Here is a 25,102-nt window from a genome sequence, read left to right on the forward strand (position 1 = left end):
ATAGAGAGCCTATAGGAACCTATAGAGAGCCTATAGAGACCCTATGGGGAACGTATAGAGACCCTATGGAGAGCTATAGGGGTGTATGAGGTGTTTGGGGGCCAGAGCTGCCGGGGCCGGAGCCGCCGCCGTCATGGCCAGGAAGGTACCTATAGAGAACCTATAGGGAATGTATAGGGAACGTATAGGGGACATATAGAGAGCTATAGGGAGCTATAGGGACCCTATAGGGGTGTATGGGGGACGGAGCTGCCGCCATCAGGGACGGGAAGGTACCTATAGAGAGCCTATAGGAACCTATAGGGGCATATAGGGAACGTATAGGGAGCTATAGGCAGCTATAGAGACCCTATAGGGGGTGCATGGGGTGTTTGAGGGGCCAGAGCCGCCGGGGACGGAGCCGCCGCCGTCATGGACGGGAAGGTGGGACCCTATGGAGACCCTATAGGGAACGTATAGAGACCCTATGGAGACCATGTAGAGAACATATAGGGAGCTATAGGGTTGTATGGGGGACGGAGCCGCCGAGGACGGCCCTATAAAGACATATAGGGAGCTATAGAGACCCTATAGAGACAGTATAGAGACCTATAGAGAGCCTGTAGGGACCTAGAGAGACCCTATAGGGGTGTGTGGGGACCTATAGGGGTGTTCGGGGGTTGGAGCTACCAGGGACGGAGCCGCCACCGTCATGGATGGGAAGGTGGGACCTATGGAGACCCTATAGGGGACATAGGGAGACCCTATGGAGACCTTATAGAGGCCTATAGGACACATATAGAGACCCTATGGAGGCCTTATAGAGACATATAGGGAGCTATAGAGACCCTATAGAAACGTATAGGGGTGTGTGGGGGTCAGGGCCACCGGGGACGGGGCAGCCGGGCGCCATGCTGGCCGGGACGGTGCCTATAGGGACCTATAGAGACCTATAGGGGACAGACGGGGGTGTATGGGGGATGTGTGGGGACCTATAGGGGATGTGTGGGGCAGGGTGGGGGGAGGGGGTTGTTGGGGTCTCTGCTCGGTGGGAAGGGGCCTGTAGGGGACCTATAGGGGGGACCTATAGGGGGGACCTATAGGGTGCCAGCGCCCCATAGCCGCCCCATAGTCACCCCATAGCCGCCCCATGGCTGCCCCATAACCACCCCATAGTCACCCCATACCTGCCCCATAGCTGCCCCATAGCCACATAGCTGCCCCATAGCCACCCCATAGTGCCCCATAGTCACCCCATAGTGCCCCATAGCCACCCCATAGCCGCCCCATAGCCGCCCCATAGTCACCCCATAGCCACCCCATAGCTGCCCCATAGTGCCCCATAGCGCCCCACACCTGCCCCACACCTGCCCCACACCTGCCCCATAGCCGCCCCATAGTCACCCCATAGCCGCCCCATAGCGCCCCACATCCGCCCCACATCCCCCCCAGGTTCTCAACGCTGTCGCCGTCGTCTGCCCCCCCGGGCACCACGCGGGTCCCGGCTGCCCCACAGCGCCCCATAGCCGCCCCATAGCGCCCCATAGTCACCCCATAGCCGCCCCATAGCCGCCCCATAGCTACCCCATAGTCACCCCATAGCCGCCCCATAACCACCCCATAGCCGCCCCATAGCCGCCCCATAGTCACCCCACATCCACCCCACACCTGCCCCACATCCTCCCCCCCCAGGTCCTGAACGCCGTCGCCGTCATCCGCCCCCCCGGGCACCACGCGGGTCCCGGCTGCCCCATAGCGCCCCATAGCGCCCCATAGCCACCCCATAGCTGCCCCATAGCGCCCCATAGCCACCCCATAGCGCCCCATAGCCGCCCCATAGCCGCCCCATAGCTGCCCCATAGCCACCCCATAGCCACCCCATAGCCACCCCATAGCGCCCCATAGCTGTCCCATAGTGCCCCATAGCGCCCCATAGCCGCCCCATAGTCACCCCATAGCCACCCCATAGCCGCCCCATAGCGCCCCATAGCTGCCCCACATCCCCCCCAGGTCCTGAACGCCGTCGCCGTCGTCCGCCCCCCCGGGCACCACGCGGGTCCCGGCTGCCCCATAGTGCCCCATAGCCACCCCATAGCCGCCCCATAGTCACCCCATAGCCACCCCACAACCACCCCATAGCGCCCCATAGCCACCCCATAGCACCCCATAGCCACCCCATAGCCGCCCCATAGTGCCCCATAGCCACCCCATAGCCACCCCATAGCCGCCCCATAGTGCCCCATAGCCACCCCATAGCCGCCCCATAGTCACCCCATAGCCACCCCATAGCCACCCCATAGCCACCCCATAGTCACCCCATAGCCACCCCATAGTCACCCCATAGCCACCCCATAGCCGCCCCATAGCCACCCCATAGCACCCCATAGCCACCCCATAGCCACCCCATAGCCACCCCATAGCGCCCCATAGCCACCCCATAGCTGCCCCATAGCGCCCCATAACCACCCCATAGCCGCCCCATAGTCGCCCCACATCCGCCCCACACCTGCCCCATAACCCCCCCCCAGGTCCTGAACGCCGTCGCCGTCGTCCGCCCCCCCGGGCACCACGCGGGTCCCGGCTGCCCCACAGCGCCCCATAGCCACCCCATAGCTGCCCCATAGCCACCCCATACCGCCCCATAGCCACCCCATAGCCACCCCATAGCCGCCCCATAGCCGCCCCACACCTGCCCCATAGCGCCCCATAACCACCCCACATCCTGCCCCATACTGACCCCACGGCTGCCCCATAGCCGCCCCACAACCACCCCATAGCTGCCCCATGGCTGCCCCATAGTCACCCCATAGCCACCCCATAGCACCTCATAGTCACCCCATAGCCACCCCATAGCCGCCCCATAGCCGCCCCACACCTGCCCCATAGCGCCCCATAACCACCCCACATCCTGCCCCATAACCTCCCCCCCAGGTCCTGAACGCCGTCGCCGTCGTCCGCCCCCCCGGGCACCACGCGGGTCCCGGCGCCGCCGCCGGTTTCTGTCTCCTCAACTCGGCCGCGGTGGCGGCGCGAAGGGCCCAGAGACGGGCGGGGGGGGGGCTGCGGTGAGCGGGGGGGGATGTGGGGCAGGATGTGGGGCAGGATGTGGGGCAGATGTGGGGCGGGAATGGGGATGTGTGGGGCTGGATGTGGGGCTGGAAACCTGTGGGGCAGGGATGGGGGGTTGAACAGGGGGATGTGTGGGGCAGAGATGGGGGGCAGATGTGGGCATGTGTGGGGCAGGATGTGGGGCGGGGATGTGGGGCAGGATGTGGGGCAGGGATGGGGGGTTGAACAGGGGGATGTGTGGGGCAGGATGTGGGGCAGGATGTGGGGCAGAGATGTGGGGACATGTGGGGCTGGATATGGGGATGTGTGGGGCAGATGTGGGGCGGGGATGGGGATGTGTGGGGCAGAGATGGGGGGCAGAGATGGGGCAGGGATGGGGATGTGTGGGGCTGGATATGGGGATATGTGGGGCAGGGATGGGGGGCGGGATGTGGGGTGGGGATGGGGATGTGTGGGGCAGATGGGGGGCAGAGATGGGGATGTGTGGGGCAGGGATGGGGGGCTGGAAACCTGTGGGGCAGAGATGGGGGGGCTGGACATGGGGATGTGTGGGGCAGATGTGGGGCTGGACATGGGGACATGTGGGGCAGGGATGGGGGGCTGGACATGGGGACATGGGGGGCTGGACACGGGGATCTGTGGGGCAGAGATGGGGATGTGTGGGGCTGGATGTGGGGATGTGTGGGGCAGAGATGGGGGGCAGAGATGGGGCAGGGATGGGGATGTGTGGGGCAGGATATGGGGATGTGTGGGGCAGGGATGGGGGGTGGACATGGGGATGCGTGGGGCGGGATGTGGGGCGGGATGTGGGGCGGGGATGGGGATGTGTGGGGCAGAGATGGGGGGTGGAACAGGGGGATGTGTGGGGCAGATGGGGGGCAGGGATGGGGGGCTGGAAACCTGTGGGGCAGAGATGGGGGGGCTGGACATGGGGATGTGTGGGGCTGGATATGGGGACGTGTGGGGCAGAGATGTGGGGCTGGATATGGGGACGTGTGGGGCAAATGGGGTCTCACCCGGACGCCTGGGCCCTCCCTATGGGTCTCACCCCCTCCCGCCCCCCAGCGTCCTCATCGTGGACTGGGACGTCCATCACGGCGACGGGACCCAGCGGATCTTCGAGGACGACCCCAGGTTGGGGGGCAGAGCGTGGGGGGCGGCGGCGGCCCCAAAACCGCCGGATTTCACCCCAAATCCGCCCCCCTGCCCCACAGCGTCCTGTTCGTGTCCCTGCACCGCCGCGACGGCGCCTTCTTCCCCGGGGGGGCCGCGGGGGGGGGGCGGCCGCACGGGCCGGGGTCCCGGTCGCGGCTTCACCCTCAACGTGGCCTGGGGGGGCCCCCGCGCCGGCGACGGCGACTACCTGGCGGCCCTGGAGAGGCTGGTGCTGCCCGTGGCCTACGAGGTGCGACGTGGGGCGCTATGGGGCAGGATGTGGGGCAGGACAGGGAGCCGCTATGGGGCAGGCTGTGGGGAGCTATGGGGCGCTATGGGGCAGGACACGCTATGGGGCGGGGTGTGGGGCGCTATGGGGCACTATGGGGCGGGATGGGGGGGTCCTATGGGGCGGGATGTGGGGCGCTATGGGGCAGGAGGGGGGGGCCGCTGTGGGGCAGGGTGTGGGGTGGGATGTGGGGTGCTATGGGGCGGGGTGTGGGGCACTATGGGGCGGGATGGGGGGCAGGACAAGGGGGGTGCTATGGGGCGGAACGTGGGGCGCTATGGGGCAGGATGGGGGCCCCGCTATGGGGCGGGATGGGGGGCAGGACGCCGGGGCCCGTGTGGGGCAGGAGGGGGGTGGGACGGGGGGGGCTCTATGGGGCAGGAGGTGGGGCAGGACGCCAGGGCCCCTATGGGGCAGGAGGGGGGACCCGGACGCCAGGGCCCCTATTTGGGGGGGGGGTCTCGGCCGTCTGGCCCCACAGGGGGGGTCCCCCCATCACCCCCCGCCCCCCCCCAGTTCGCCCCCCACCTCGTCCTGGTCTCGGGGGGTTTCGACGCCGCCCGGGGGGACCCGCTCGGCGGCTGCTGCGTCTCCCCCGCCGCCTTCGGCCTCATGAGCCACCTGCTGGGGGCGCTGGCCGGGGGGCGCCTGGTGCTGCTGCTCGAGGTGCCCGGACGCCGGGGCCCCCTATGGGGCGGGGGGGGAGACCCGGACACCGGGGCCCCTTGTGGGGAGACCCGGATGCCTGGGCCCCTTTGGGAGGTTGGGGGTCCCGGACGCCTGGGCCCCATGGGGAGGTCCCGGACGCCGGGGCCCTTTCGGGGATGGGGGGCAGTCCCCGCACGCCGGGGCCCCCTATGGGGTGGGGGGAGAGACCCGGACGCCTGGGCCCCTTTGGGATTGGGGAGTTCCCGGACACCAGGACCCCATAGGGAGGTCCCAAATACCTGGGCTCATTTGGGAGGTTGGGGGTCCCGGACGCTGGGGCCCCCTATGGGGCGGGGGGAGTCACCCGGACACCTGGGCCCCATAGGGAGGTCCCGGACGCCTGGGCCCCTCCTGTGCGTCTCACTTGGACGCTGGGGCCCCTTGGGGGGGGGGGGGGGGGGGTCACCCGGACGCCGGGGCCCCCTATGGGGCGGGGAGAGAGACCCGGACGCCTGGGCCCCATAGGGAGGTCCCAGATACCTGGGTTCATTTGGGAGGTTGGGGGTCCCGGACGGCCTGGGCCCCTTCTATGGGTCTCACCCGGACGCCTGGGCCCCTTGTTGGGAGGGGCGGGGAGGGGTCACCAGGGCCCTATGTGGGGGGGAGATCCCAGACGCCGGGGCCCCCCCGCCCCCGCTCTGACCCCGCCCCCGCTCTGACCCCGCCCCCCCCCACTCTGACCCCCCCCCCTCCCCCGACACGGGGACCCCCCTGGACGCGCCCCCCCCCGCTCTGACCCCGCCCCTTTCTCCCCCCCCGCTCTGACCCCGCCCCCCTCTCTAAACCCCGCCCCCTCTCCCCCCCCCCAGGGCGGTTACAACATGGCGGCCACGGCCGAGGGCGTCGCCCAGTGCGTCCGGGTGCTCCTGGGGGACCCGCCCCCCCCGCTGCCCCCCCCCGCCCCCCCCCGCCCGGGCGCCCTCCGGGCCCTCGAGGTCACGCGGGGGGCGCACTGGGGGGGGTGGGGCAGCCTCCGCCTGCGGCCCCGCCCCCCGCGTGAGTAGCCCCGCCCACAACCGGCAGGGCCCTCCCCCATCCTATAGGGCCACCCCCCCCAACCTATAGGACCCCCCCCCCCATTCTATAGAGCCCCCCCATTCTATAGGGACCCCCCAACCTATATGGACCCCCCCCCAACCTATAGGGCCCCCCCATTCTATAGGGACTCCCCCCAACTTATAGGAACCTCCCTCAACTTACAGGGGCTCCCTCCAACCTATAGGGTCTCTCTCAACCTATAGGGTCCTCCCCCAACCTATAGGAATTCCCTAACTTATATGGCCTCTCTCAACCTATAGGGCCCCCATTCTATAGGACTCCCCTCAACCTATAGGCTCCTCCCAACCTATAGGGCTCCCCCCAACCTACAGGGGCTCCCCCCAGTCTATAGGGGTTCCCCAACCTATAGGGTCTCCCTCAACCTATAGGGCCTCCCATTCTATAGGGCCCCCCCCCAAACTATAGGACCTCCTCCAACCCATAGGGCCCCCCCCATTCTATAGGGACCCCCTGACCCGGTGGGAGCCCCAGGGACCTATAGGGACCCCCGACCCATAGGGACCCCCCCACAACCCTATGGCTGTTCCCCCCCCCCCCAGACCCATAGCGACCTATAGGCCCCCCCCCCCATCCATGGGGCACCCTGACCCATATGGGACCCCCCCCACCCCCGTAGCCCCCCCCCAGACCTACGGGGACCCCCTGGATCTATAGGGACCCCCCTGGGCCCATAGGGACCCCCTGCCCCTATATGGACCCCCCCCCGCCCCATAGAGCCCCCCCCCATGGGGAGCCCCACAGGGCCCCTCCCCCCGTCCCACGTGACCCCCCCTCAGCCGCCCCCCCCTCCCCCCAGCGCCCCCCGTCGAGGACGACCCCCCCGGGCCCTCCCCCGATGACGTCACGTGGGGCCTCGATGACGTCATCGCCGGCCTCGACTGGGACGAGGAGGCCGACGCCGACGACGCCCCCTCCTCGGAGGACGAGGCCCCGCCCCGCGATGACGTCACGCGGGCTGACCCCGCCCCCGGCGGCGGCCCCGCCCCTGACGTCACCAGCGGTGGCCCCGCCCCCGGCGCTGACGTCACCGCTGAGGGCGGGGCCGCCGCCCCCGCGGGGGCGGGGCTTGCGCTGCCGGACCCCGCCCCTCAGGTAGAAACCAGGGGGGGAGGTATCAAAAGGGGGGGCGGGGTTTGGCCAAGCCCCGCCCCCAACCCCCCCCCCCCCCCCATTCCAGGACCCCCCCGGGCTCCTGGAGGCAGCGGGAGGAGCCGCCCCCCCCCACGAGGAGGGGGGGGAGGAGGAGGTGAGACCGGAGGGGGCGGGGCTTGGGGAGGGGGCGGGGCTTGGGGGCGGGGCCCGGACGCTTTGGCCCCACCTCCTCCCCCTCCCCCCCCCCAGGGGCTGCTCTTCGCCGTGACCCCCCTGCCCTGGTGCCCCCACCTGGAGGGGGGCGTGGCCCCGCCCCCGGCCCCGCCCCCCGCAGGCCCCGCCCCCCGCTGCGAGCGCTGCGGGAGCCCCCGGGAGCCCTGGCTCTGCCTGCGCTGCCACCGCGTGAGTGACGTCACCAAGCCCCGCCCCCCCCGGGGGGCGGAGCCCCCGCCCGCCCCCATTGATGTCCCCGCCCCTTTCGCACAAGCCCCGCCCCTTTGCAGGTGCTGTGCGGGCGCTACGTGGGCGGTCACATGATGGCGCACGGCTCCGCCTCCGGCCACGCCCTCGTGCTCAGCTGGGCCGACCTATCGGCTTGGTGCTACCCCTGCCAATCATACGTGCACCACCCGGTGAGCCCCGCCCACCCCGGCCACGCCCCCTTGGCCACGCCCCCCTCGGCCACGCCCCCTCGGCCAATCCCCTCCCCTCTGCTCGGGGGGCGTGGCCACGCCCCCCCCCCCCCCCCCCCGCGCTGACGTCACCCCCCCCCAGGCGCTGCTTCCGGCCAAGCGCCTCTGGCACCGCCTCAAGTTCGGCGACGAGGAGGCCACGCCCCCCGCGCTGTGACCACGCCCCCGCGCGCTGGCCACGCCCACCGGCGCCCCTTAAAGGGCTCCGCCCCCCGCGGCGGCAACAGGAGGTGCTTTATGTGGGGGGGAGGGGGGAAAAAAACACCCTTTTTTAATGCGTTTTTAGGGGAATAAAGGTGCAAATGGCGACCGCGGGTGTCACTGTCACCGCCGGGTGTTGTTGTCACCGCCGGGTGTTGTTGTCACCGCCGGGTGTTGTCACTCGCTGTCGTCGTCGCCTCCAGGGTGTCGCTGTCACCTTGGAGGGGGTTGTCGCCGTCGCCGGGTGTTGCCGTCAGCGCCGGGTGTCACTGTCCCCTCCAGGTGTCACCGTCACCTCGGGGTGTCCCTGGCGGTGTCACCGTCCCCTGGTTGGGGGGGGGGGGGGGTGTTGCCACCTCAGGGTGTGGCTGTCACCCGGGGGGGGGGGGGTTGGGGGTGGGGGCAGTGTCACTGTCACCCCAGGGTTGTCACCATCACCCAGGGGTGTCAGTGTCACCTGGGGTTGTCACCGTCACCAGAAGGGAGGTGTCACCGTCACCCTGCGGGGGGGGGTTGTCACTGTCCCCGGGGGTGTCACCATCACCCCAGGTGTCACCGTCCCCGGGGATGTGTCACCCTGGGGGGGGGGGGGGTTGTCACCGTCACCCGGGCGGAGGTGTCATCATCACCCAAGGTTGTCACCGTCACCCGGGGCTGTCACTGTCACCATCACCCCAGGTGTTACTGTCCCCCTGGGGGATGTCACCGTCACCCAGAGGTGTCACCTGGGGTTGTCACCATCACTGGGGGGGTGTCACCGTCACCCTTGGGGGGGGGGGGGGGGGGTTGTCACCATCACCCCATGTGTCACTGTCCCTGGGGGAATGTTGCTGTCACCCGGGGGATGTCACTGTCACCCTGGGGGGTTGTCACCGTCCTCGGGGTTGTCACCGTCCCCCTGGGAGGGGGGGGGAGGGGGTTGTCACTGTCACCTGGGGTTGTCACCGTCACCCGGAGGTGTCACCCAGGGTTGTCACCGTCCCTAGGGTTGTCACCGTCCCCCCCGGGGTTGTCACCGTTCCCGGGGTTGTCACCGTCACCCTGGGGGGTTGTCACCGTCACTGGGGTTGTCCCCGTCCCCCTCAGAAGTCGTCGTCGTCGCAGAGCTCCAGGAAGGCGTCGAAGGCCGCGCGGTGACAGGAGCCGTCGGGGGTGAAGACGTGTTTGTGGAAGGAGCCGTCGGGACACGCGGCTGGGGACAGCGGGACAACGGGGACAATGGGGACAATGGGGACAACGTCACCGTCACCACCTGTGTCCCCAGGGTGCCACCATCACCCCCATGTCCCCACAATGTCACTGTCACCCCCCCCCGTGTCCCCATAGTGTCACCGTCACCCCGTGCCACCATCACCCCCGCGGTGACACTGCCACTCCCCCGTGTCCCCGTCTCCCCCTATGTCCCCGCCCCCCCCATCCCCATGTCCCCCCCCGTGTCCCCAATGTCCCCCCATGTCCCTCCGTCCCTGTGTCCCCAATGTCCCCATGTCCCCCCCCCATGTCCCCCCTTGTCTCCAATGTCCCCCCTCACCCCCCCCCGTGGCCCCCCAATGTCCCCCCGTGTTCCCCCCCCCCGTGTCCCCCGGTGTCCCCAATGTCCCCCCCGTGTCCCCCCCCTTGTCCCCAATGTCCCCCCTTGTCCCCCCGTGTCCCCCCCCATGTCCCCCCCTTGTCCCCAATGTCCCCCCCCGTCCCCCCCCCGCCCCTCCCCCCTCTCACCCACGACGGCCCCGGGTCCCCGCGCGGGGGGAGGGGCGAAGCCGCACACGGCCCCGGGGGGGGCGACAGCGAAACTGGCCAGGGACCAAAGGGAGGCGACGTAGGGGACGAGGGAGGGGGGAACCGCGCCCACCCGGGCCAGCCTGGGGACAAGGGACAGGAGTGTCACCACCCCCTGGTGTCACCACCCCCTGTGTGACAATGACACCGTGTGACACCCCCTGTGTGACACTGACACCTCCCGGTGACAATGACACCGGTGTCACCACCCCCTGTGTGACAATGACACCAACACCCGGTGTCACCACCCCCGTGTGTGACAATGAGACCCGGTGTCACCACCCCCGTGTGACAGCGACACCTCCCGGTGACACCAGGGACCAAAGGGAGGCGACGTAGGGGACGAGGGAGGGGGGAACCGCGCCGACCCGGGCCAGCCTGGGGACAAGGGACATCAATGTCACCACCCCCTGGTGTCACCACCCCCCCGTGTGACAGCGACACCTCCCGGTGACACTGACACCCTGTGACACCCCCGTGTGACACCAAGGACCAAAGGGAGGCGACGTAGGGGACGAGGGAGGGGGGGACGGCCCCGACCCGGGCCAGCCTGGGGACAAGGGACAGGAGTGTCACCACCCCATGTGTGACAATGACACCAACACCCGGTGTCACCACCCCCGTGTGACAATGACACCCTGTGACACCCCCCTGTGTGACACTGACACCTCCCGGTGACAATGACACCCGGTGTCACCACCCCCTGTGTGACAATGACACCAACACCCGGTGTCACCACCCCCCTGTGTGTGACAATGACACCTCCCGGTGACAATGACACCCGGTGTCACCACCCCCTGTGTGACAATGACACCCCCCGTGTGACACCAGGGACCAAAGGGAGGGGGCGGAGGGGACGAGGGAGGGGGGGACGGCCCCGACCCGGGCCAGCCTGGGGACAAGGGACAGGAGTGTCACCACCCCTGTGTGACAATGACACCGGTGTCACCACCCCCCTGTGTGTGACAATGACACTGTGTGACAGCGACACCTCCCGGTGACACCAGGGACCAGAGGGAGGGGGCGGAGGGGACGAGGGAGGGGGGGACGGCCCCGACCCGGGCCAGCCTGGGGACAATGACACGAGTGTCACCACCCCCGTGTGACAATGACACCCCTTGTGTGACAATGACAACCCCCTGGGGACATGGGGACAAGGGACATCGGTGTCACCACCCCCCTGGTGTCACCACCCCCCATGTGACACTGACACCGGTGTCACCACCCCCTGTGTGACACTGACACCCCCACGTGACAATGACACCCCAGCCTGGGACACGGGGACATGGGGACACGGGTGTCACCCCCCCGTGACACCGACATGGCACCCACGCACACCAGGCTGGGGACACCTGTGTCACCGGTGTCCCCAACCCCCCCCATGTCCCCAACCCCTCTGTGTCCCCAACCCCCCCCATGTCCCCAACCCCCCCCATGTCCCCAACACCCCCCCCATGTCCCCAACACCCCCCATGTCCCCAACCCCCCCATGTCCCCAACACCCCCCCCATGTCCCCAACAACCCCCCCATGTCCCCAACCCCCCCCATGTCCCCAACCCCCCCATGTCCCCAACACCCCCCGGGTGTCCCCAACGCCCCCCCCAACCCAGGGACACCCCAAAAGGTGGCGCCACCCCCCAGCGATGGCCCCGTGTCCCCTCATGTCCCCACATGTCCCCATATCCCAATGTCCCCATGTCCCCATCCCAACGTCCCCAATGTCCCCCCGTGTCCCCTGTGTCCCATCACGTCCCATGTCCCCCAATGTCCCCATGTCCCCCCGCATCCCACAAGCCCCCCCGTGTCCCCAATGTCCCCCGATGTCCCCATCTCCCATGTCCTGCTGTGTCCCCCCAATGCTCCCATGTCCCCTATGTCCCCAATGTCCCCAATGCCCATGTCCCCACGTCCCCCCATGTCCCCATTGTCCCTCCATGTCCCCATGTCCCCAATGCCCATGTCCCCACGTCCCCAGTGTCCCCATTGTCCCCCATTGTCCCCAATGTCCCCAGTGTCCCCATTGTCCCTGTTGTCCCCAACGTCCCCAACGTCCCCATTGTCCCCCATGTCCCCATTGTCCCCGTTGTCCCCAATGTCCCCAATGCCCCCAATGCCCTCATTGTCCCCATTGTCCCCAATGTCCCCATTGTCCCCCATTGTCCCCCATGTCCCCATTGTCCCCAATGTCCCCGTTGTCCCCAATGTCCCCATTGTCCCCAATGTCCCCCGTTGTCCCCATTGTCCCCAATGTCCCCCCATTGTCCCCATTGTCCCTATTGTCCCCGTTGTCCCCATTGTCCCCAACATCCCCCATTGTCCCCATTGTCCCCGTTGTCCCCGTTGTCCCCGTTGTCCCCAACACCCCCATTGTCCCCAATGTCCCCCATTGTCCCCATGTCCCCAACGCCCCCATTGTCCCCAATGTCCCCCATTGTCCCCATTGTCCCCCCATTGTCCCCATTGTCACCCACGCGGAGCGCCGGTTGAGCCGGGGGTCGCGCAGGGCGAACACGTGGACGGTCCCTTTGTCACTGGCCGCGCACAGGAAGGCGGCGTCGGCGCTGAACGCCAGGCTGCCCCGCCCCCGGTGACATCATCAGCGTGACGTCACCGCCGCCGCCATGACGTCACACGCACCGGCCAATGGGGGCGCGGCCGGGCCGGAGCCACAGCACAGCGCCCCCCCACCCCCACCCCACATATGACATCATCAGCGTGACGTCACCACCCTCGTGATGACGTCACCACCCCCGCGATGACGTCACCACCCCCGCGATGACGTCACATGGGGGGGGCGTGGCCAGGTCGGAGCCACAGCACAGCGCCCCCCCCATGACATCATCACCGTGACGTCACCGCCCCCGCGATGACGTCACACACACTGACCAATGGGGGCGCGGCCGGGTCAGAGCCACGGCACAGCCCCCCCCCCCCCCGCAAATGACATCATCACCATGACGTCACCACCCCCGCGATGACGTCACCACCCCCGCGATGATGTCACATGGGGGTGCGGCCGGGTCGGAGCCACAGCACAGCCCCCCCCATAATGACATCATCACTGTGACGTCACCAGCACCGTGATGACGTCACACACACTGACCAATGGGGGCGTGGCCGGGTCAGAGCCACAGCACAGCGCCCCCCCCCCGAAAATGACATCATCACCATGACGTCACCACCCCCGCGATGACGTCACGGGGGGGGGGGCGTGGCCAGGTCGGAGCCATAGCACAGCGCCCCCCCCCCCCGCAAATGACATCATCACCGTGATGTCACCAGCACCGCGATGATGTCACAGTGAGGTCACACGCACCGGCCAATGGGGGCGCGGCTGCATCCACCCCCCCCCCCATGACGTCACTCCCTCCCCATGATGACATCACGCGCGCTGAGCAATGGAGCGCGGCTGCGTCCCGCCCCGTGACATCACCGTGGTGGTGATGACATCATGATGATGTCACATGCATTGGCCAATGCAGTGCGGCCATGCCCGTCCCCCCCCCCCCCACCCCTGCCCATGACGTCACCCTGGGTCCCGTGACCCCCCCATGTCCCCCCATGTCCCTCCATATCCCTCATGTCCCCCATTCGTGATGACGTCACTGATGACGTCACCGATGACGTCACACACTCACCAGTGCAGCGCGGCCGGGGTCCTGACGTCACCCTGGGTCCCGCGACCCCCATGTCCCCCCGTGTCCCCATATCCCCCCATGTCCCCCCATGTCCCTCCATGTCCCCCATTGACGATGACATCATGATGACATCATCGATGACGTCACACTCACCAGTGCAGCGCGGCCGGGTCCGAGCCCTGGTCCTGATGCCCCCTGGGTCCCATTAACCCCCATGTCCCCCCATGTCGCACATCCCCCGTGTCCGCCAATCGTGATGATGTCATTGCTGATGTCATCGATGACGTCACACTCACCAGTGCAGCGCGGCCGGGTCAGACCCCCAGCCTGGACGTCCCCCTGGGTCCCATTAACCCCCATGTCCCCCATGTCCCCCATGTCCCCCATGTCCCCACATGTCGCACATCCCCCGTGTCCCCCAATCGTGATGACGTCATTGCTGACGTCACCGATGACGTCACACTCACCAGTGCAGGGCCGCCGGGTCGGATCCTCTCCGCAGCTCCAGGGCCAGCGCCCGGCGCCGGGTGCAGAACACCCGGATCAGGGGCCGTGACCCCCATGTCCCCCATTGACGATGACGTCATGATGACATCATCGATGACGTCACACTCACCAGTGCAGCGTGGCCGGGTCCGACCCCCGGCCCTGACGTCCCCCCGGGTCCCATTAACCCCCATGTCCCCCATGTCCCCCCGTGTCCCCTCATGTCGCATATCCCCCACATCCCCCAATCGTGATGACGTCATTGATGACGTCACCGATGACGTCACACCCACCAGTGCAGCGCGGCCGGGTCCGAGCCCTGGTCCTGATGTCCCCCTGGGTCCCGTGACCCCCATGTCCCCCATGTCCCCACATGTTGCATATCCCCCACATCCCCCAATCGTGATGACGTCATTGATGACATCACCGATGACGTCACACTCACCAGTGCAGCGCGGCTGGGTCCGACCCCCTCCGCAGCTCCAGGGCCAGCGCCCGGCGCCGGGTGCAGAACACCCGGATCAGGGGCCGTGACCCCCATGTCCCCCATGGACGATGACGTCATGATGACATCATTGATGACATCACACTCACCAGTGCAGCGTGGCCGGGTCCGAGCCCTGGTCCTGATGTCCCCCTGGGTCCCGTGACCCCCATGTCCCCCATGTCCCCACATGTTGCATATCCCCCACATCCCCCAATCGTGATGACGTCATTGATGACATCACCGATGACGTCACACCCACCAGTGCAGCGCAGCCAGGTCCGAGCCCCGGCCCTGACGTCCCCCTGGGTCCCATTAACACCCATGTCCCCCCATGTCCCCACATGTCGCATATCCCCCGTGTCCCCCAATTGATGATGATGTCATTGGTGATGTCATCGATGACGTCACACTCACCAGGGCAGCGCGGCCGGGTCCGACCCCCAGCCTGGACGTCCCCCTGGGTCCCGTGACCCCCATGTCCCCCATGTCCCCACATGTCGCATATCCCCCACGTCCCCCAATCGTGATGATGTCATTGGTGATGTCATTGATGACGTCACACCCACCAGTGCAGCGCGGCCGGGTCGGAGCCCCAGCCTGGACGTCCCCCTGGGTCCCGTGACCCCCATGTCCCCCATGTCCCCACATGTCGCATATCCCCCGTGTCCCCCAATCGTGATGATGTCATTGCTGACGTCACCGATGACGTCACACTCACCAGTGCAGCGCGGCCGGGTCGGACCCCCTGCGCAGCTCCAGGGCCAGCGCCCGGCGCCGGGTGCAGAACACCCGGATCAGGGGCCGTGACCCCCATGTCCCCCATTGATGATGACGTCATGGTGATGTCATCGATGACGTCACACTCACCAGTGCAGCGCGGCCGGGTCCGACCCCCTGCGCAGCTCCAGGGCCAGCGCCCGGCGCCGGGTGCAGAACACCCGGATCAGGGTCCCCCGCAGGGAGGCCGAGGCCACCAGGGTCCCCCCGGGGCTCAGGGCGGCCACGGCCACCGGGGGAGCGGTGACAGCGGAGACAGGAGGTGGCACCGGAGGGGACGGAGAGGTCCTGGGGGGACATGGGGACAATTGGGACATGGGGACAATGGGGACAACGGGGACATTGGGGACAATGGGGACAATGGGGACGTTGGGGACATTGGGGACAATGGGGGGAATGGGGGGACATGGGGACAATGGGGGCGTTGGGGACAACGGGGACAATGGGGGGACATGGGGGGAATGGGGGACATTGGGGACAATGGGGACGTTCGGGACAATGGGGACATTGGGGACATTGGGGAGCGGTGACAGCGGAGACAGGACGTGGCACCGGAGGGGACGGAGAGATCCTGGGGGGACATGGGGACAATGGGGGGACATTGGGGGGACATGGGGACATTGGGGACATTGGGGGGAATGGGGACAACGGGGACATGGGGGGAATGGGGACAACGGGGACATTGGGGACAATGGGGAGCGGTGACAGCGGAGACAGGACGTGGCACCGGAGGGGACGGACAGGTCCTGGGGACAATGGGGGGACATGGGGACATTGGGGACAATGGAGACAATGGGGGGACATGGGGGGAATGGGGGACATTGGGGACAATGGGGACATTGGGGACATGGGGGACATGGGGGACATGGGGGACAATGGGGGGAATGGGGACAACGGGGACATTGGGGACAATGGGGAGCGGTGACAGCGGAGACAGGACGTGGCACCGGAGGGGACGGAGAGGTCCTGGGGACAATGGGGGGACATGGGGACATTGGGGGGACATGGGGACATTGGGGACAATGGGGACATGGGGGACGTTGGGGACGTTGGGGACATTGGGGACACTGGGACAATGGGGGACATTGGGGACGTTGGGGACAATGGGGACATTGGGGACATTGGGGACAATGGGGGCATTGGGGACAATGGGGACATTGGGGACATTGGGGACAATGGGGACATTGGGGAGCGGTGACAGCAGAGACAGGAGGTGGCACCGGAGGGGACAGAGAGATCCTGGGGGGACATGGGGACAATGGGGGGACATGGGGGACATTGGGGACGTTGGGGACGTTGGGGACAATGGGGACATTGGGGACAATGGGGACAATGGGGACATTGGGGACAATGGGGAGCGGTGACAGCGGAGACAGGACGTGGCACCGGAGGGGACGGACAGGTCCTGGGGGGACATGGGGACTAATGGGGGGACATTGGGGACATTGGGGACGTTGGGGACGTTGGGGACGTTGGGGACGTTGGGGACAATGGGGACATTGGGGACAATGGGGACAATGGGGAGCGGTGACAGCGGAGACAGGACGTGGCACCGGAGGGGACGGACAGGGGGGACATGGGGACGGACAGGGGGGACATGGGGACAATTGGGGACAATGGAGGGACATGGGGGACATTGGGGGGAATGGGGACAACGGGGACGTTGGGGACATTGGGGGGAATGGGGATATTGGGGGACATTGGGGACGTTGGGGACATTGGGGACAATGGGGGCATTTGGGACAATGGGGACAATGGGGACATGGGGGACATGGGGGACAATGGAGACAATGGGGGACATTGGGGACGTTGGGGACGTTGGGGACGTTGGGGACATTGGGGACATTGGGGACAATGGGGAGCGGTGACAGCGGAGACAGGAGGTGGCACCGGAGGGGACGGACAGGTCCTGGGGGGACATGGGGACAATGGGGGGACATGGGGGGACATGGGGGACAATGGGGGGAATGGGGACAATGGGGACGTTGGGGACACACTGGGGACATCGGGGACACACTGGGGACATCGGGGACACTGGGGATATTGGGGACTCCCGTGTCCTCAGCACCCCCGCAGTGTCCCCAACATCCCCCCAGTGTCCCCAATGTGCCCCCCTGTCCCCCTGTGTCCCCAGTGTACCCCCAGTGTCCCCTGGTGTCCCCAGTGTCCCCAATGTCCCCCTGGTGTCCCCAATGTCCCCCAGTGTCCCCAACATCCCCCCTGTGTCCCCAATATCCCTCCAGTGTCCCCTTGTCTCCTCAGCACCCCCCCAGTGTCCCCGATGTCCCCAATGTCCCCAGTGTCCCCCCATGTCCTCACTGTCCCCCAGTGTCCCCAACATCCCCCCGACATCCCCCAGTGTCCCCAACGTCCCCAACGTTCCCCCCGTGTCCCCAACGTCCCCAGTGTCCCCAATGTGCCCCTGGTGTCCCCAATGTCCCCAGTGTCCCCCCATGTCCTCACTGTCCCCCCGTGTCCCCAACGTCCCCCTGGTGTCCCCAATGTCCCCCAGTGTCCCTGATGTCCCCAATGTCCCCAATGTCCCCCAGTGTCCCCTGGTGTCCCCAACGCCCCCCCTGTGTCCCCTGTGTCCCCGATGTCCCCACTGTCCCCCGTGTTCTCCCAACGTCCCCCCCGTGTCCCCAATGTCCCCCCATCCCCCGTGTCCCCAATGTCCCCTAGTGTCCTCCATGTCCCCCCATGTCCCTCATGTCCCCAGTGTCCCCCATGTTCCCCCAATGTCCCCAATGTCCCCCCTGGGTCCCCAATGTCCCCAATGTCCCCTCGTGTCCCCAGTGCTCCCTTGTCTCCTCAACACCTCCCCGGTGTCCCCAATGTCCCCAATGTCCCCCCTGTGTCCCCAACGTCCCCCCAATGTCCCCAACGTCCCCAATGTCCCCCGTGTCCCCCCATTCCCGCTCACCGCCAGCTGGAGGCTCCCGCACTTGTGTCCCGGGAAAACCAGGAGCTGCTGCTCCCGGCTGGGACAGAGATCGAGGAGCCCTGCGGGAGCGGAGCCGGATCCGGATACGGAGCCGCCCGGACGCCTGGGCCCTTCCCGGACACGGAGCCGCCCGGACGCCTGGGCCCCATTCCGGACACGGAGCCGCCCGGACGCCGGGGCCCCATTCCGGACACGGAGCCGCCCGGACGCCTGGGCCCATTCCCAGACGCCTGGGCCCCTTCCCGGATACGGAACCACCCGGACGCCTGGGCCCCATTCCGGACACGGAACCACCCGGACGCCTGGGCCCCTTCCCAGACACGGAACCGCCCGGACACCAGGGCTCTTTCCCAGATTCCGGGGCCCCTTCCTGGACACCAGGGCCCCATTCCCGCATTCCCGGTCCCTTCCCGGACGCCGGGGCCCCTTCCTGGATTCCTGGGCCCTTCCCGGAATCTGAGGCCCCTTCCCAGACACCTGGGCCCCATTCCCGGATTCCCGGCCCCATTCCCGGATTCCCAGCCCCATTCCCACATTCCCAGCCCCATTCCCACATTCCCATCCCCATTCCCGCATTCCCAGCCCCATTCCCGGACTCCCAGCCCCATTCCCACATTCCCGGCCCCATTCCCGGACTCCCAGCCCCATTCCCGCATTCCCGGCCCCATTCCCGCATTCCCATCCCCATTCCCGCATTCCCATCCCCATTCCCGCATTCCCGGTCCCTTCCCGCACCCTGGGGGTTGTCGCCCGTGTCGAATTCCAGCAGCTTCGTGGGGTTTTCCGGGAAGGAGAAGACGTAAACGCGGGAGCGGAGCACGGCCACGAGCCTGGGAACGGGACGAGCGCCGGATACCGGGAACGCCGGGACACCTCGGAGCGCCCGGACGCCGGGGCCCCTTCCCGGATTCCTGGGCCCTTTCCCGGATTCCTGGCCCCTTTCCCGGATTCCTGGGCCCTTTCCCGGATTCCTGGGCCCCTTCCCGGATTCCTGGGCCCCTTCCCGGATTCCTGGGCCCTTTCCCAGATTCCTGGCCCCTTTCCCAGATTCCTGGGCCCTTTTCCGGATTCCTGGGCCCTTCCCGGATTCCTGGGCCCCTTCCCGGATTCCTGGGCCCCTTCCCGGATTCCTGGGCCCCTTCCCGGATTCCTGGGCCCTTTCCCGGATTCCTGGGCCCCTTCCCGGATTCCTGGGCCCCTTCCCGGATTCCTGGGCCCTTTCCCAGATTCCTGGGCCCTTTCCCAGATTCCTGGGCCCTTTCCCGGATTCCCAGTCCTGTTCCCAGACTCCCGTCCATCTTCCGAGATTCCCGGCCCCTTTCCCACAATCCAGACCCCTTCCCCGGATTCCAGACCCCTCTTTCCCGGATTCCCGGCCCCATTCCCAGATTCCTGGGTCCCCGTTCCTGGATCCCCGTTCCCAGATTCCCAGCCCCATTCCCGTATTCCCAGATTCCCGTATTCCTGGATTCCTGTATTCCCGGATTCCCACTCCCAGATTCCCGGCTCCCCATTCCCAGATTCCCAGTCCTGTCCCCGGACTCCTGGCCCTGTTCCCAGATTCCCAACCCCATTCCTGTTCCCAGATTCCCGGATTCCCAGATTCCTGTATTCTCACATTCCCGTATTCCCGGTCCCATTCCCGGATTCCCAGGTTCCCGTATTCCTGTATTCCCAGATTCCCACTCCCAGATTCCTGGCCCCATTCCTGGATTCCCAGGCCCATTCCCAGATTCCTGGCTCCCCCTTCCCAGATTCCCAGTCCTGTTCCCAGACTCCCGGCCCCGTTCCCGGATTCCCAGCCCTATTCCCAGATTCCCGGCTCCTCATTCCCAGATTCCTGTATTCCCAGATTCCCGTATTCCCGTATTCCCAGACTCCCAGCTCCGTTCCTGGATTCCCAGGCCCATTCCTGGATTCCCAGATTCCCGGGTTCCCGGATTCCCAGATTCCCACATTCCCAGATTCCCGCATTCCCAGATTCCCAGGCCCATTCCCAGATTCCCGTATTCCCGTATTCCCACATTCCCGCATTCCCGTATTCCCACATTCCCGCATTCCCAGATTCCCACATTCCCGTATTCCCGTATTCCCACATTCCTGTATTCCCGTATTCCCAGATTCCCACATTCCCAGATTCCCGGCCCCATTCCCACATTCCCGCATTCCCGTATTCCCAGATTCCCACATTCCCAGATTCCCGTATTCCCACATTCCCAGATTCCCGTATTCCCACATTCCCACATTCCCGCATTCCCGTATTCCCAGATTCCCACATTCCCAGATTCCCGTATTCCCACATTCCCAGATTCCCGTATTCCCACATTCCCACATTCCCGCATTCCCGGCTCACTTGTCGTGCCGCATCCTCACGGCCAGGACGGGCTGCGGGAAGGAGAATTCCAGGACCAGGCGGTCGCGGCCGGAGCGGGAATCATCCCAGATCAGCACTGCAACAACAGCGGGAACGTCACCGCGACGGCGTCACCGTGACAACGTCACCGACACCGTGACGTCACCAAGACCGTGATGGCGTCACCACGACACCAACACCGCGACAGCGTCACCAACACCGCGACGGCGTCACCGCGACACCATGACACCGTGACAGCATCACCGTGACAGGGTCAATGTCACCATGACAGCGTCACCATCACCGCGACAGTGTCACCATGATACCAACACCGTGACAGCGTCACCAACACCGCAACAGCGTCACCGTCACCGCGACGATGTCATCAACACCGCGACGGCGTCACCAACACCACGACAGCATCACCGTCACCACGACAGCGTCACCGCAACAGCGTCACCAACACCGCAACAGCGTCACCATCACCGCGACGGCGTCACCGTGACACCAACACCGCGACAGCGACACCACAACAGCATCACCGCGACGGCGTCACCGCGACACCAACACCGCAACAACGTCACCAACACCGCGACGGCGTCACCAACACCGCGACAGCATCACCGTCACCGCAACAGCGTCACCGCGACACCAACACTGCGACAGCGTCACCGTCACCGCGACGGCGTCACCGCGACACCAACACCGCGACAGCGACACCACAACAGCGTCACCGCGACAGCGTCACCGCGACACCAACACCGCAACAGCGTCACCAACACCGCGACGGCGTCACCAACACCGCGACAGCATCACCGTCACCGCAACAGCGTCACCACGACAGCGTCACCAACACCGCGACAGCGCCACCGTCACCGCGACAGCATCACCATAGCACCACAACACCGCAACGGCGACACCGTGACAGCAACACTGCGACACCGGCACCACCGTGACCCAGGATGTCCCCGTATCCCGGGATATCCCTGTATCCCACATCCCGGCTGTCCCTGTATCCCAGGATGTCCCCGTGTCCCCCCGTATCCCAGGCTGTCCCCATATCCCGGGATATCCCCGTATCCCGGTTGTCCCTGTATCCTGGCTGTCCCCGTGTCCCAGGATGTCCCCGATGTCCCCGTGTCCCAGGATATCCCCGTATCCCGGAATGTCCCCATATCCCAGGATGTCCCCGTATCCCGGCTGTCCCCGTATCCCGTGTCTCATATCCCGTATCCCATACCCCGGGATGTCCCTGTATCCCATATCCCAGGATGTCCCCGTATCCCGTATCCCGGGATGTCCCCGTCTCCTATATCCTGTATCCCGTATTCCGTCTCCCCTATCCCGTATCCCATATCCCGTCTCCCGTCTCCCGTATCCCGTGTCTCCATATCTCAGGATGCCCCCGTATCCCGGGATGTCCTCGTCTCCCGTATCCCATCTCCCGTCTCCCATATCCCGGGATATCCCCGTCTCCCGTATTCCGGGATATCCCCGTATCCCATATCCCGTATCCCAGGATATCCCGGGATATCCCGTATCCCGTATTCCCAGATATCCCCGTATCCCAGGATATCCCGGGATATCCCCATATCCGTATCCCGTATCCCGTATCCCCGTCTCCCGTATCCGTATCCCGTATCCCGTATCCCGCACCTTGGTGCTCCGGGAAGCGGGGCCGGGCTCCGCCCCCCACCAGGGCCAGCAGGTTGGAGCGATGGAGGAGCTCGGCCAGGGCGACGCTGCCGACCTGCTCCGCGTCTGGAAAACCGGGAATGGGGACCGGGAATGGGGATGGGGACCGGGAATGGGGACCGGGAATGGGGAGTCGGAATGGGATGGAGGAACTCGGCCAGAGCGACGCTGCCGACCTGCTCCGCGTCTGGAAAACCGGGAATGACCCCGGGAATGGGGACCGGGAATGCGGTTAACAGCTGGGAATGGGGACCGGGAATGGGGACCGGGAATGGGGACCGGCCAGGGCAACGCTGCCGACCTGCTCCGCGTCTGGAAAACCGGGAATGACCCCGGGAATGGGAATGGGGACCGGGAATGGGGACTGGGAATGGGATGGAGGAGCTCGGCCAGGGCGACGCTGCCGACCTGCTCCGCGTCTGGAAAACCGGGAATGACGGCGGGAATGGGAATGGGGACCGGGAATGGGGACCGGGAATGGGGATGGGGACCGGGAATGGGGTCAGGGAGCTGGGAATGGGGATGGGGAGCTGGGAATGGGGACTCGGAATGGGATGGAGGAGCTTGGCCAGGGCGACGCTGCCGACCTGCTCCGCGTCTGGAAAACCGGGAATGACGGCGGGAATGGGAATGGGGACCGGGAATGGGGATGGGGACCGGGAATGGGGTCAGGGAGCGGGAATGGGGACCGGGAATGGGATGGAGGAGCTTGGCCAGGGCGACGCTGCCGACCTGCTCCGCGTCTGGAAAACCGGGAATGACCCCGGGAATGGGGTCAGGGAATGGGAATCGGGTCGGGGAGCGGGAATGGGGACCGGGAATGAGGACCAGGAATGGGCTCAGGGAGCGGGAATGGGGACCGGGAATGGGGTTGGGGAACCGGAATGGGAACTGGGAATGGGAACCAGGAATGGGGCCTGGGGACCGGGAATGGGGACCAGGAATGGGGACTGGGAATGGGGACTGGGAGCGGGAATAGGGTTTGGCAATGGGAACCAGGAATGGGGCCTGGAAGCCAGAAATGGGGACCGGGAATGGGGACCAGGAATGGGGTCTGGGAATGGAGACCGAGACCGGGAATAGGGACCAGGAATGGGGTCAACAGGGCGGGAATGGGGTCTGGAAACCAGGAATGAAGACCGGGAATGGGGTCTGGGGGCGGGAATGGGCCCAGGTGTCTGGGAAGGGGCCCCGGCGTCCGGGAAAGGACCCTGAAATCTGGGAAGGGCCCCCAGTGTCCAGGAATGTCCCCGGGGTCCGGGAAGGGGCCCAGGTGTCCGGGCTCTGGGAACCGGGAATGGGGAGTGCGAATGGGGAGCGGGAATGGGGTCTGGGAATGGGGTCTGGGAGCCGGGAATGGGGACTCGGAATGGGGACCGGGAATGGGGACTGGGAATGGGGACCCCGGTGTCCGGGAATGTCCCCGGGCTCTGGGAATGTCCCTGGGGTTTGGGAAGGGGCCCAGGTGTCCGGGAATGTCCCTAAGCTCCGGGAATGTCCCCAGGTGTCCGGGAATGTCCCCGTTGTCCCGGAATGTCCCCGTTGTCCCGGAATGTCCCTGTTGTCCCGGAACGTCCCCAAGCTCCGGAATGTCCCCAAGCTCCGGAATGCCCCCGTTATCCCGGAATGTCCCCGTTGTCCCGGAACGTCCCCAAGCTCCGGAACGTCCCCGCTCCGGAATGTCCCCGCTCCGGAATGTCCCCGCTCCGGAATGTCCGCGCTCCGGCTCACCCAGCCGGCCCTTTTCCATGAGCGGCTCCACGTTGAAGATCCGGACGCCGGAATCCATCGCGCAGCAGAAGAGACCTGGGGGGGTGTCCCCAATGTCCCCAATGTCCCCAAGGGGGTCCCGGTGTCCCCAGCGGGTCCCGGTGTCCCCAAGGGCCTCCCAGTGTCCCCAATGTCCCCAAGAGTGTCCCAGTGTCCCCAGTGGGTCCCAGTGCCCCCAGAGGGGTCCCCAATGGGGGGTCTGGTGTCCCCAGGGGGTCCTGGTGTCCCCAAGGGCGTCCCCGTGTCCCCAGTGGGTCCCAGTGTCCCCTGGGGGGTCCCCAAGGGGGGGTGTGCTGGTGTCCCCAGGGGGTCCTGGTGTCCCCAAGCGTGTCCCAATGTCCCCAGGTGGGTCCCAGTGTTCCCAGGAGGGTCCCAGTGTCTCCAAGTGGGTCCCAGTGTCCCCAATATCCCCAGGGGGGTCCCAGTGTCCCCAGGGGTGTCCCCAGCGGGTCCCAATGTCCCCAACGGGTCCCAATGTCCCAGCAGGTCCCGCTGTCCCCAAGGGGTCCCCGTGTCCCCCCCCCGGCTCTCACTGTAGTCCTGGTTGAACCGGATGCTGTTGACGCCCCGGGACTGCGACATGGCGGCCTGGGGGGACACGGGGGCGTCACCGCGCCACCGAGAGCCCCCCGGATGTCCCCAAATCCCCCCCGATGTCCCCAAATCCCCCGGATGTCCCCAACCCCCCCCCCCCCGATGTCCCCAAATCCCCCCCGATGTCCCCAAACCCCCCGGATGTCCCCAAACCCCCCCCGATGTCCCCGGTCCCCCCCGATGTCCCCAAACCCCCCCCGATGTCCCCGGTCCCCCCGCGGCACCGGTCGCTCCGCGGGGTCATAGAGTCTCCTCAGCGCCGCGGGCCGGAGCGTCGCCGCGGGCCACGTGACTGGAGGGAGGGCGGGGAAGGCGCCGCCCCCGGCGGCCATGT

The 25,102-nt window shown here is 66.7% G+C and overlaps 2 protein-coding genes across 4 annotated transcripts; one reads left to right on the plus strand and one right to left on the minus strand.

The window, feature by feature from the left end:
* Positions 1-411: 411 nt before the first annotated feature.
* On the plus strand, positions 412-8,200 carry LOC148590362 (protein deacetylase HDAC6-like). The gene is made up of 8 exons (XM_088539124.1): positions 412-423; positions 2,911-3,044; positions 4,114-4,453; positions 5,009-5,158; positions 6,010-6,196; positions 7,056-7,351; positions 7,855-7,983; positions 8,126-8,200. Exons 1-8 carry the CDS (start codon positions 412-414, stop codon positions 8,198-8,200), a joined length of 1,323 nt encoding a protein of 440 aa, XP_088395250.1.
* Positions 8,201-9,326: 1,126 nt separating this feature from the next.
* Positions 9,327-24,764, minus strand: LOC148590363 (WD repeat domain phosphoinositide-interacting protein 4-like). Of its 3 annotated transcripts, none has more exons than XM_088539121.1 (11): positions 24,708-24,764; positions 24,136-24,210; positions 22,366-22,470; positions 20,710-20,806; positions 19,092-19,186; positions 18,336-18,415; positions 17,317-17,321; positions 15,503-15,700; positions 12,496-12,597; positions 9,964-10,106; positions 9,327-9,436 (listed from the first exon to the last, which is right to left on the minus strand). In XM_088539121.1, the coding sequence occupies exons 1-11, from the start codon at positions 24,754-24,756 to the stop codon at positions 9,327-9,329; spliced, it is 1,059 nt and encodes a 352-aa protein (XP_088395247.1). In that variant the 5' UTR covers positions 24,757-24,764. The 3 variants fall into 3 exon arrangements, with proteins under 3 accessions (XP_088395247.1, XP_088395248.1, XP_088395246.1); XM_088539122.1 differs by having other exon boundaries at positions 15,503-15,682; positions 17,290-17,321; XM_088539120.1 differs by lacking the exon at positions 17,317-17,321 and having other exon boundaries at positions 18,298-18,415.
* Between the last annotated feature and the right edge of the window lie 338 nt (positions 24,765-25,102).

The sequence above is a fragment of the Tinamus guttatus genome, unplaced genomic scaffold, assembly GCF_059628265.1.
Source record: "Tinamus guttatus ecotype Peru unplaced genomic scaffold, ASM5962826v1 Tinamus_guttatus_pri_ptg001407l, whole genome shotgun sequence".
In the NCBI taxonomy this organism is placed as follows: Eukaryota; Metazoa; Chordata; class Aves; order Tinamiformes; family Tinamidae; genus Tinamus; species Tinamus guttatus.

What these genes read in the sequence shown, in the direction of transcription:
- LOC148590363 (XM_088539120.1), bottom strand. Translation starts at nt 24,756, where the DNA reads ATGTCGCAGTCCCGGGGCGTCAACAGCATCCGGTTCAACCAGGACTAC. An exon ending in CCGGTTCAACCAGGACTACA is followed by an intron (nt 24,211 to 24,707) that starts GTGAGAGCCGGG and finishes ACACCCCCCCAG; the next exon opens with GTCTCTTCTGCTGCGCGATG. An exon ending in CGGCTCAACCGGCGCTCCGC is followed by an intron (nt 10,107 to 12,495) that starts GTGGGTGACAAT and finishes CCTTGTCCCCAG; the next exon opens with GCTGGCCCGGGTGGGCGCGG.
- LOC148590362 (XM_088539124.1), top strand. An exon ending in TGCTGCCCGTGGCCTACGAG is followed by an intron (nt 4,454 to 5,008) that starts GTGCGACGTGGG and finishes GCCCCCCCCCAG; the next exon opens with TTCGCCCCCCACCTCGTCCT. An exon ending in AATCATACGTGCACCACCCG is followed by an intron (nt 7,984 to 8,125) that starts GTGAGCCCCGCC and finishes ACCCCCCCCCAG; the next exon opens with GCGCTGCTTCCGGCCAAGCG.